The following is a 12,009-nucleotide window of genomic DNA, read 5'->3' on the forward strand; positions in this document are numbered from 1 at the left end:
TGGGGGAACGGCAGGGCACGGAGCTTATATAATGTCAGTCCAGCTGGATCCTTCAACCCCGAATTCGGTGGCCTTGCATCTCTCAAGCTGAGATTTCTCATTTAAAAAAATATTTTTAGAAGTAAAATTTCTAGGATTCTCTGTAAGACTCGGCTAGATTGAATGGTCTTGCCCTAACTTGTGTCCCTATCAACTAGCCAGAAATTCAGGATCCTTTGGCAAAAAAGGAAGGAAGAAAGAAGGAAGAAAGGGAGGCATTCTCCCGGAGGGCAGAAGGTAAAACGTGCACGTCTCTAGAGGAGGAAATTCAAAATCACAATAATAAAACGTGCCAGGACAGTACAGCAAACCCGCCTAGTTTCACAGACCCTTCCCATCAGGGGGAATTAAAAAAAAAAAAAAGTTACGATGGGAACAGCTAAGCCAAGCACGTGAATTCAGACAGGCTTCTCATTTTATTTGCCTGCCAGCGTGGGGTTAGGCAGTCCTGCAAGACACTGCATTTCCTTTGCTCTCCAAGACAAACTCTGCTAAATCATACAAAACTAACTGGCTCCCTTATAAGTGAAACTCAGAGAAGGGTAGCTTCTCTTCAACATCGGGGCTGAATTTAGAATTGGGCAATATTCCCCTCAAGTTAAAGAAAATGTACAGTTGGAGCAGTTATTCTATTTTTTCTATTCTTATGAACTTTCCCCCTAGACTAGAAGTCTGTGAGCTAAATGTTAGTCATCAGGTTTAAAGCAAATTTAAAAGTAAATGCACATTCAACCCCCCCCCCCCCATCTTCCTTCTCCAGAAAAACTACTTTCATATTGTCATTATTTTTGTGTGCAAAATTTAGCTATTTAGGTTTTCCTCTTTGCTTCATTTCAGGCATGTTCTTTTCCCAAGATTTGGAGGCGCCGAGAGTGAAATGATTTTCAAAGAAAAGAGGAATTGCCACTTTCATCTCCTTCAAGCCAGAGGTGTGAAAAGAGTTTGGAAGAACGCTGACATTTGCCTGAACCAAAGGAGTAAAGAAAAAATGTGTCAGCCTAGTAACTTTCTTTTGCAAACAGGGCTTTGAGGGCCAGGGCACAAATTATGCAAGGAAGGCTTTTTGTAGACCCCTTTTCTTTTAAGAAACTACCTCTGTTGGGTTGTCATTGTCTCACTTTACTCTCACTACATTTCCATTCAAATAGGAATATTGGGGAAATTAGTATTGCATTTTTAAAGTGAGTAGTTGTGTGCTTAGTATCCAATTAGTGCAGGGCTCTTCTAAGAAAAACTTACAAAGTATTACCTTGCATAAAAAACCATGTACATTAAAATTACTTTTAAAAGATGAATGCTTTCCGACCCCCAAAACCGTTGTACTATGACAAAGTTATTTGCTTAAAAATGCTGAATACTTTCAGTGATATTAAAGATGAGCATAATCAATAACATATCAGAAGTTTCTAGCTGCTTATTTTAATTTAAAAATAGCTTTAAACTTCTGCTCCTTGAATGCTCACGCTATATAACATTAGGTATCTAGCGCTGTTTGTTTTTGTTTTTTAAACAGATGATTACCCGAGCTTGTATTTTTATCTATATAGCTGCTGGTTAGGAATCTATAGAAAACTTGATTACTTGAATTAACAATTACATGTTAATATACATAAGTCTACAAATGCATTGAATAAATCCTCTCGCTTTAGGCCACGGCTTTAGGAGCCTCATTCAAAAAGACAGAGAAAAAAGGAAACTTTTTAGCAGTGTCTTTCAGCCACGTTTCAATTTAATCTCACATTTGAGTTCCACAATTGTTTTTTAATACGTACCCTTTGCGCCATCGGCCTCCCTGGCTCCCTTCCTACTTCAACTTCTAATATATCCTCTTTAAGGCCAGTGTGAAAAGAAACAAATACGTAAACTCCCCCGGAAAAAAAAATAAAAAGCACGATGAAAAATCCCTTAACGTCTCCAGCAACGTGAGCTACTGGTCCCAGATCTTCGGTCTATGGGACCTGAAGCAAAGCTCCCGAGTCACTGAGCATAAAAGCGCTCCGTTTCCAAGACAGCAGCGGGGGCAAAAAAAAGCAGATCTTCTCTCCCCAAAAAATCAGTTAAAAAAAAAAAAAGCGCCCCTCAGACCCAACTACCAAATCTCATGGCTTTCTGCCACTCCGGCTGTCAATCACAGGCGAGGTTGTCAACGTGGTGAATGAATGATCATCCGCTCAGTCTTCTTCTGGTCAGAACACCTCAAATGTTAATATTCAAATGCACAAAGCCCTAGCGCTCGCTTCCCTTGAATCAGTCCTAATTCCTAATCAGTTTCTCTCTTCTCTCGCTCGCTCTTTCTCTCTCTCTCCCTCTCTCTCTCTCTCTCTCTCTCTCTCTCCCTCTTTGCAACTGCTGCACTGGAGGGAGATTAGAGGAGGAGGGTTAAAAAAAAATGTCTGTCTGAGTTTGTCTTAAAGGAGCCACGATCGATGCTGCCCGCTTGCAGTCCCCGTGCGTGTGTAAAGTGTGTGTTGCACAGGCGGAGAGGTGGATTCCGACCAGAATGCTAGAACCCGGAAGTAGTGGTGGCCATAACAGGTCGCGTCTTACACAATGCATTGGGCTGCAGCAAGTAGGCTCCTCGGCAGGGGTGGGTGCGCGAAGCGAGCTCTGGCCGCACTGGAGAGGCAGAGAGGCGCTCCATTAAATCGCACGCCCAGGCACAAACACCCACACACCCAGGGCACACGCGCACAAGCGCGGGTAGTAGCCCCCGGCCGCCGGCTTTATTTTCCGTATTCTTTTCTCTCCCTCCCCCTCCAGACTCTCCCTCCAAAGCTCTCTTGAAATAGATTGGGAATAAAAGCGGGGCAGGCAGCAGCGGGAGTTATTTTGCACAGGGCTGCGTGGATTGACTTCCTGACTTTCCTCGAAATTATTGGGGTCTGCCAGTATTTTTCGGGGCGGAGGGGGGCTGGTGCAGAAAGTAGTGGATTCTTAGAACCAAACACACCACGTAGAAAAGTCAAACCAGGAGCGAAGAGGAGGAGGAGCAGGAGCAGGGCTGGGAAAGGCTGTGCTAAGAAGTCCCGAGAACGTGGGGTGGAGATGGCTGGGGCTTTCTGCAGATTCACCTTAGAGTTTTTTTTTTTTTTTTTGCTGTCAGAGGTGGACACCCGGCCCAAGGAAAGGAAATGCTTGCGTTTTCTCACTTTGGGGATCTGGACGCCCCCACCTCCTAGTCCCGGAGGCCTCCAGCCCCAGCCCCGGCGTCCTGCGCAAAGTGAGAGAGGAAGGGAGGGAACAATGAGCCCAGAGCCGGGAATGTGCCCCCAGCGCCTGTTTACAAACACGAAGCTATTTATGATCGCCGGAAAGCGAAACCCGACGCGGGCTCTGGGCAGCCAGACCTCGCGGGTGGAGCCCGGGCCAGGGAGCCGCGGGGAGGGAGGCTCTTTCTCCGACCCGCTCTGGGCGAGGCGGCCGTGCGCCCAGGGCGCGGCGCAGCGGGGTCGGCGCGCTCGGCTGGGGCTGCAGCCGCGCTGCCTTTGTCTTCGAGGCGCCGAGGGGCTCCGGCCTCGGCCACGCTCTTTCCCCGGCGACGCCCCGCGCTCTCCTCCCCATGTCCTTCTTCCCCCCACTCCTCTTTCCGATCCCCAGTCCGGCTCAGGGAAAACTCCCAGTGCCAAAGAAAAAGAAATTCACTTCGGGGGCTGAGATTTCAGACAAAAAGCTGCCCCTACCCACAACTCGGAGGCCCCAACCAGCCACTAATTTGAACTTTCTCCCTTTAAATACCTATTTTCCGGTTTAAACAAACAAAAAATTCCTTTTCTTTATTCTCCCGCTCTAAACCTGCCCTTTATTATTATATTATTATATTTATTATTTTCGTTTTTATTTTTCTGCCCGCCCGGCTCTGATCTGTCGAGATGGCTCAGCCGCAGCAGCTCGACCAGCGGGCTGGAAACCTCACATCCCGGAGCAGGGCTCGCAGCTCGCTCGGCTCGGAGCACGATTTTTTTTTTTCCTCCCTCCAGCTGAAACCTCGCAGAAAACTCCCCCTGCGGTCGAGTGGAAAATGAGCTCACCCAAATCTCGGTAGGCAGCCGGGGAGGAGGGCTCGGCCAATCAGGAGACGCTCCCGCCAAGGCAGCAGCTTATTGGCTGCGGGGAAAATCAATTATCAAATAATCGATCAGCAGGGAGCTTCGATCTGCCGGGAAGGCAAACTGCCAGTCCGGATTCCCGCCCTGATGGTGGCCAAAAGGCTGACTCCCCCAAAGCAGTCGGCCTCTAGCTCCCATCGCCCCTACCCTCATCCCACCCCGCCAGCTGCGGACCATCCCAAAGCGGGGGAGGTGAAGGAAGGGGGAAGAGTTTTGAGAAAGATTAGGGGCTCGTATCCGCATAGACAGTTTGGAAAAGATTAGGAGCTCTCAAATGTATTGAAGCCAACTCTTAATGCGCAAACTAAAAGAGAATTCGCATCGGTCCGAGAGACAGGACTGAAGTTTCTGTTTAAGTGGGCTTTCGAGGAGCAGGGGACACACGGGGCGAGCATCAGAACGTAGATCTGGAATCAGATTCCACCGAGCGCACGTACCTCCCTAAGCGTCATGTAATGCTTCTTTTAATACTTATCACGAGTCAACGCCCAGTTCCCCCCAATAGTGGAGTTTTCATAAAGCCGAGCATCAGAGCCTTCCCAGACTCCCGCACTTCTCCCCCGCCCCGACGCCGTACTCGCCCCATGTGTTCCCGAAGGGCTGACACGTTCACCCAATGCCTTCGGATGCGTTTTTCCTTGAAAGAGCTCCGACTGTTAAAAAAAACTCATCCTAGGATCCCCCATCATTTGCATCTCTGTCTTCTCTCTTCCTTTCTCCCCCCACACCCCAAGTTTTAAGATCTTTTACTTTTCACCATCGCAAAATGTAGAGTTTTCTGGTACAAAAGCCTCGACACATCACGCGGGAGGTTAAGGCAGGCCCGTGTGTCTGAGCCGAGAGGATCCAGGTGAATTACCAGAGCCTTTGTGCCACTGCCTGGCAACCCCGAACCCCCACCCCCCGGCCCTTCCCCAACGTGAACTTGGAAACAGAACTCAGGCCAGGATGGGACCTCCCGGTCTCAAGAAGGCCATTTCTCTGTTTAATTCCTGGGAAGCTGCGCTGGCTGGACCAGCCAACGCAATCCTTTTCCGATTACAGAGAAGACCAAACTGGGCCGGCCGCCTGCAAGCTCTTCCTGGAACCCCAGCCGGCAGCGGCCAACACCTGAGCGCCTTCCGACGGCTGCTCGCTGGGGTGTGAGCTCTTTCTCTCCAGCAGGCCCTCCCGGTATCAGCGCGGCTGGCGGTAGTGGGGCACGAAGTGGGGGGGGGGGAGGGGAGCGTCAAGCCAAACACCGACTTGGGCACAGCTACGTTTATGATCCTAAAATGAACTGCGAAGGAGATTGTGTAAGTATAATTTAACCGAGAGAAATTTACTGCGAAATACATCTCGATCACCATAGTCTTTAACAGCCCTACGGGTTCTCGGGCAAAGACCTAGGTGACCGACCGGTTTGGAGTTACCTCAAGTCTGCGGCCACGTTTTCAAATGTGGAAAAGGCCAGTTCTGGTATATATAGTTCTTTGACAATAGAATGCATTTTGTATTGATGCGTTCCGGTAAGTTCTCTCTTTTGTTTTCTAGCAGAGATGAAAAAAGAAGGTTCAGGTAAATCTCTCCTTTTCCAACACAACCCCAAACTTCAAGCAGTAAAAGACTATTACGCTCTTCAGCCATGATCTTCAACTTTAAATTACCGACAAACAGATTTTCCTTAAAGAAAGAGATAGTTTGAGTTTGTGGGCTTAAACTAACCTCATTAGCTTTCAAAAGTGTCTTCTTCCTTCCCTCCCCTTCTTTCCACGTATAACTGTGAACCCGATGGTCCTAGGCCTTTATAAGATTAATTCTGAACAACCGAGAGACTAAAACACTTTTACAGTGTAATTACAGTAGTACAAATTGTTTGCCCAAACCTCATTCTGGATAAGGATTTTACAATTAGCAAACAGTTATTACAGTTGGGGCTTGCTGAGAGAAATTGCACAGAGGACCTCTGGAGTTGCAATATAGTAGCCATAAAAAAGAAGAAGAAAAAAAAACTCCTTTAGCAGGGCAGCAATTAATCATCTATTAAAAGGAAAAGGTAAAGGGATAGTGCTAGGTATCTTAGAAAACTAGTACTGATATTTATAGCTGTTCTATGGCAGTACCTTTTTTAAGCTTATCTCAGATACTTGCTTTTTAAGGCAAAAGTACTTTTATTTTGCAAAAAGTTGGCCTGGTGAAGGGTTCTGGCACTTGCCCCTAGTTCTTTTGACATGGGCCTTCCATACTCAGCTTACCCTTCTCATCCCAGACCATCTTCCCAAAGATAGAGAATGAGGACTTTAAAGAGGCAGCCTGGGGCCTAGGTCTCTATTGTTTAGACCCTCCTGCAAGGAGGCATTTAAAACAAATAGTGCCCCTTTAGGCTGTTGGTACAGTCCTCCGGGAGAACTTCCCTCTAGTGTTCTGTTTTCCTATAAGGAATCGTGCCTTTGGAAAGACCTATATCCGGAATTAGGCTTTTGTCCCTGAAGTTCACACTGATGAGTCAGCTCCAAAACCCTCAGAAATTAAAAAGGCACCTCTTAAGGTAAAATGTGTGTGTATTTGCCAGCCCAGAATAAACAAAAGCCTGTTAATCAATCGAGTTTGGCAGCTGTGTTCACAGAATGATAAGGGTTTATCATCTGCCACCTAACTTTAAGATGCCTGTTAAAATGTTGTGATTACTCTTTAGGTTGTCCTGTGGGCTGGAGGCTTAGGGTTTGTTCTTCAAGAACATTCATCCTCTGAATCTCATCCCACATTAGCGTTTGCATTTCAAAAAACAGAAATAAGAGAAGGGAAAGACAGTTCAAAGAAAATAGATTTAAAATCTACTAGAGATAATAGAGGAATGTTGGAGATAAGAGCCTGGATGCCATATGAGAAAGGTACCAAAAAGTCAAAGCTAATGAGTGGCTGTGAGAAAAGTGAAATAAACTATTTAGAGGTCTATAAAAGGGAGAAACCTGGTTAGGTGATATGAAAGGGGGTTAACCGACAGGATTAGGGAAGACGTTAATCAAGTGCCCCGAAGCAATCTGGGCTATAAGAACCTGGAGATTTGTTTACTGCATTTTGCTTCAGAAAACAAAGAATGTCTGGGTCCAGTTCAGAAGTCAATGAGAGGTCAGCTGAGGCTCTCCAGTCATCGCAGGGAAAATACCCGTCACTATATTCGGGCTGGATAATGCAAAAGTGAAGAAAAAAAATTGCGGGGGGGGGTGTTTTCCTTACCACTTTTTTATTTCAAATCATTAAAATGCTTTGGTCTCTAGAGGGGGAAAAATTACGCTGGTTAACATAATTACTAGCTCTGACATTTTCAGAAGTTATAGAGGTCTTTTATTAATTAAATGGAGGGCTTAATAAAATATTCCTAATAAAATTTATGGTTGTCTTAAAACTTTCTAAACAGTGCTATAAATTCTTAATAAAATTAACTGGGAAATGAGTTATTAGTCCACACTTTACCCTCTCCCCCTACTTCTACATAAGGAGTGTCTGCAGGATGAAAAGGGAAATAGAAGCCTTTTAGTAAAATATAAATATTAGCCAAAGTCACACATTGCTTTAGGAGAGGCAAAGTTTCAACTAAGTTATTTCTTATGGCTACCTCATCCGATATACCCCAAAAGCTATTCACAAAATTTCTAGAAAATTTCTTCCCCCTTTCTACTAGGTATTATATATGCCTGTATACATTAGCCCATTTGAAATACAGTGCTTAATTTTCTGGTCTGAGTTGTGTGTCAAGTTTAGTAAAAAGCATAGATACATCATGCAAAATTCCAATATAGAGTTTTGAAGGTTCAGGTTGCAAATATTTTCTTCATCTGTTAGAAGATAATTAAAAATGAAATGCCTTGTACTTTTTCTCAGTTTAATTTCTTTAAAGGTAACTTAAATAATAAACTTCTCAGTAACATTTCCCTCCAAACTCCTCATTTATAACAGTTGCTGTGTTATCTGAAGCAGCATTTTGGTGAGCAGATCTACAAATCTTTTTCATATCGTTATATTTCAAAACTTTGTGGAGCTTTCTTAAGTTTGGGGATGCTTCTCTGTTTCACAGATACAACGCAGGCTGGCTGACTGTTTAACATGAACAGTACACTCAAACACACTCCAACCTAAACCAAATAGCTTTGGTGGATTGTTCATTTGAAGGCTTGATCTTTTGTGCCGTCTACTGGACAATGGAAAAACTACAGTCTCTATGATTTAAGAAACTTTTTTCTTGTCCAGTATTTGGGGGAGGGGGGGTTGTGATTTGGTGCTGGTAAGTAATAGGAGAGGACCACAGGACCCAACTTAGACTCACAGGACAGGTTTTGTGGCCTACTCGTGTGTTCAAATCCAAGTTTAGGACATTATACTAAGTATAGGCACACTTCAACCACTGGACTAAGGCACAAGGCTAAAACCTACATTTAATACAGTTGTGCATGTGTGGGGGTGCACAAAGTCAGCTTGGGAAGAAAAAGAAAAGATGGTGGGACAAGCCTGGCATCTCTGAAAAAAATATATGTGTATGTGTGTGTGTGTGTGTGTGCACATGCATGTGCATGCAGTTACTTGGCTCTGAGTGTGAATTTGCTTGACAGTCAAGTTAAATGTGTCTACTGCCTAGGTAATCCAGGATGTACAAATTAATTTTTGAAATTCAGAACATAATGTTGTTCAGTAATCAAGAAAAGTACTTGTAGGAGGGACAGAATGAAATTGGTAATTAGAAAAATTTTAGTGCAGTTCCTCTTTTGGCATTATTGGACGAAAATATGAAACTTCAGTGTTTTCACTTGGAGACCACATGTGGGAGAAAGTGTGGCTGAAATTCAGTCAGATGCCTTTGTGTAACAGAGACTGTTTGATGTTCTCTTAAACATTTAAAAATATTGTATACATTTTTTGTTATGATTTAAAAAATATTTATGGAGCTCTAGCATTATGGAAGCTTTGTACCGAAAAAGAAAAAATTCATGAAGCTAACTTTGACCTCTGTTTGATATTGACATATTTCCTGAATAATCACAATTATTCTAGAGAACTGATAAAGCCCACACCAATAAAATATGGAGAAGTCAAGCTGATTTTGGCGGAAGAGACATAGACTTGGGTACCAGCCTCTTAAAACTGTTTATCTGCTTTCCTGAAGTTAAAATTCCTTATTGCATTAAAAAAGAAAAACACCTATTAATACATGACTAGCTATTAGGGTACTCTTTAATAAAAACCCAGTAGTGAAAAGGAGACAGCTTTAGGACATTTTATTGATGCATAGATATATTTCAATGATCTACTTCAAATATACATTTTGATGTGGCACTATGTCAGAATGACTTTAAAATATTGTGTTAAATATAGATATGTCAGAGAACTTGGGTTGACACTGACTACTTAAAGCAGTGAGATTGCTTGCATTGCAGTGTAAAAGTACAGGATGGTTTCAGTTGGTCTGCAGAGATGGCGGTGATTGGGGATGGGGGATGCCGGTGGTGATGGCTGTGGTGGGTGTCTTTTCAACTTTAGCATAATCAACTGAATTGTGAAAGTTTATTTTATAAAAGATGCCATATGGTTCCAATGGTCCAGATTAAAACAACAACAAGGACCCTACTAACAATAGCGGGAAAACGTAGACGAGGCTTACAGGAACCAATCATAAGTATTCACGCGTTTGAGAAATTCTAAACTAGTAGTGGAAGTACTGAGTGCTGGGGAACGTCTCCAGTCACCAAACGCAAACGTTTACCTTTGAAGCCACAGGATGAGCCAGACTGGTCATGATTAGCACCCACGCTGGACTGTATAAAGGGGCATATTTTGTGAAAACCTTCAGGCAAAAATCGTACTGATTATTCAAAAATAAATATTTTAACATTTCATTGAGTTATCCAATGAATAAGAAAAATATCGAAGGCTTTCTGCAGCTCAGAAAGAATTCTAGTAGCGTGAAAAACAGAGAAGGAAAGAACTAGAAGAAACTGAAGGACGCCCGCTGAGTAGTTATTCACTTGTGAATATCTGAAAAGGTACCTTTCCGCGCCCTTATTTTGAAAATGAAAAATAAATATCATCTTTCCTTGTCTTTTTTTTTAAAAAATTAACGTCAGAACTCTGGTTACGCTTGCTAAAAATCATAATTTGTTTCCAGGCGATTTATGCGAGAAAGGGCCAATTTGAAAACTTACAACTAATGAAAGAAATCGACGTACAAGCCGCAAAGAAATCGGTTCACAGCCGAGCCCACAGCCCTGAGAGGCTCCCCTCTTCCGAGCTCATCTTGGATAACTTCATTTAGTGGCAGATCTGCGGCCACTTCCGGGCCTCTCTGCCGACTGGGGTCCTTCCTCCGCTGAGCGCTCTGCGGGGCTGTCCTGTCGCCTGTGCGTGGCGGGGTGCCAGGTCCCGCGGCGCCGAGCCACCCAGAGCCCCGGGCCTGCCTGCACCCCCGGGGGCGCACACTCCTCGGGGCGAGTGGAGGGCCCGGCAGGATACGCTGCCCGGGGTGGGGGCCCCCCCCAATCTGCTCACACCCGGCTGGGCGCGGGGGCCGCGGTTTGGGGGGGGTGAGGGTAGGTTTGGGGAAACGTGTTCCCTGGGGACCCCGAACCGTCGGGAAGGAGCCAAAGGTTTTCTCTCCTGCCAGTGCACCCCCTCCCACCATTCTAGACCGCGATCCCGTCTCCTTTGGGGTTCGCCCCAGCCTCTGCCGGAGGGAGGGAGGGAGGGGGGTCAGGCCTGCGCCGCAGGGGTGGCGACCCGGGAGCCGGAGCTCGAAGGACTCGCGGACCCCGACGCGGCGACTCGGGGTACCGGGCTCTGTCTGCCGGTTCTTGGGGCTGAGCACCCGAGGGCGCCTCTCTCCCCATCAGGATTCGGGGACACGGGCTCACCCCGCCGCCCCTTGCCAATTAGCCTAATTCTGGAAGCTTCTCGCCTCCGTTCCTGGACGGTTCTTCCCGGGGGCGCCGTGAGCCCCGGGGTGCCGCCCGGCTCCCGCTTCCGCCTCCGAGGCCGAGTGTGCTCTGCGAGTCTGTTTGGGACGCGGGAGCCTTCGGGGACCCAGGCCCCCCAGTGCCCCCTGCGCCCGCGGCGGCCCCTTGGAGGGGCTGGAACAAGCGCGCGTCTGTGGCCGAGGTTATTATTTCAGGTGCGCTAATGGGAGTAGCGGCCGCGGGAGAACTGTGTGGGGACGGATGCGGTTCCTTCTCCCGGTTTCTTCCGCCGCCGGGTGGAAGGGGAGGCACCGCCGGCGGCCTCTCCCGGCCGCACCGCCCGCTCGGCGCGCGCGGCGCTCACACCACCCAGGGAGGCGGCGGACCCCGCGCCCTGGGCCTGGAGGGCGGGGAGCAGAGGGGAGGGAGGGGGAAGGAAAGGGGAGAGGCGCAGAGCGACGGCGACAGAAACGCGAGGAGGGAGAGAGCGAGCGGCAGTAACAGAAAGACAGAGTCAAGGAAAGCGACAGAGATGGAATCAGATCCAGTCCTGCCCGTCCCCAGGGCACAGTGAAGCAGCCATTCCACAACGACCTCGCCAGGGAAGGAGAAACGCGCTCTTTATTCCCGGGTGCTTTCGGCTTCCGAGGGAGCCTTATCATAGACTTTTGCATAATTGCATATTGACTTTCCTAAATAGTTCCGCAGCTATTTATGCTTCCACTTGTTCAGTCGCAAACAATTCCTTTGAGGAAAAGTAAAAGAAAATGTGTGTGTGGGTGTGTGTGTGGGGGGTGGTGAGAACTAAGGCCAGAGGCAAACAGTACGACCCTCTTGCAAAATGTCCCCTAGGCCATCGCAGAAATGACCATCCTATCCTGGGAAGTGCGAGTCACCATCCCAAATAGGGTGAAATGATCGGTCTGCATTGGGCCCATTTTTCA

General features: G+C 46.7%; 1 protein-coding gene and 1 long non-coding RNA gene across 6 annotated transcripts in view; one reads left to right on the top strand and one right to left on the bottom strand.

Moving 5' to 3' along the window:
• Positions 1 to 3,600, bottom strand: part of MEIS1 (Meis homeobox 1) — a 136,921-nt gene extending 133,321 nt beyond the window's left edge. The window contains exon 1 of one of the 5 annotated variants that reach the window (XM_082426648.1): positions 1,812 to 3,600. In XM_082426648.1, coding sequence (XP_082282774.1) covers positions 1,812 to 1,823 — 12 coding nt within the window. In that variant the 5' untranslated portion in view covers positions 1,824 to 3,600. The remainder of the gene's footprint in view (positions 1 to 1,811) is intronic. The other 4 variants (XM_082426647.1, XM_082426644.1, XM_082426646.1 and 1 more) reach the window with 4 other exon arrangements.
• The window catches only part of LOC309643727, a 464,905-nt gene that overhangs the window by 105,920 nt on the left and 346,976 nt on the right, over positions 1 to 12,009 (top strand). The gene's annotated exons all lie outside the window — the stretch shown is intronic.

This window comes from Balaenoptera physalus, assembly GCF_965194825.1.
Source record: "Balaenoptera physalus genome assembly, chromosome: 15".
Classification (NCBI taxonomy): Eukaryota; Metazoa; Chordata; class Mammalia; order Artiodactyla; family Balaenopteridae; genus Balaenoptera; species Balaenoptera physalus.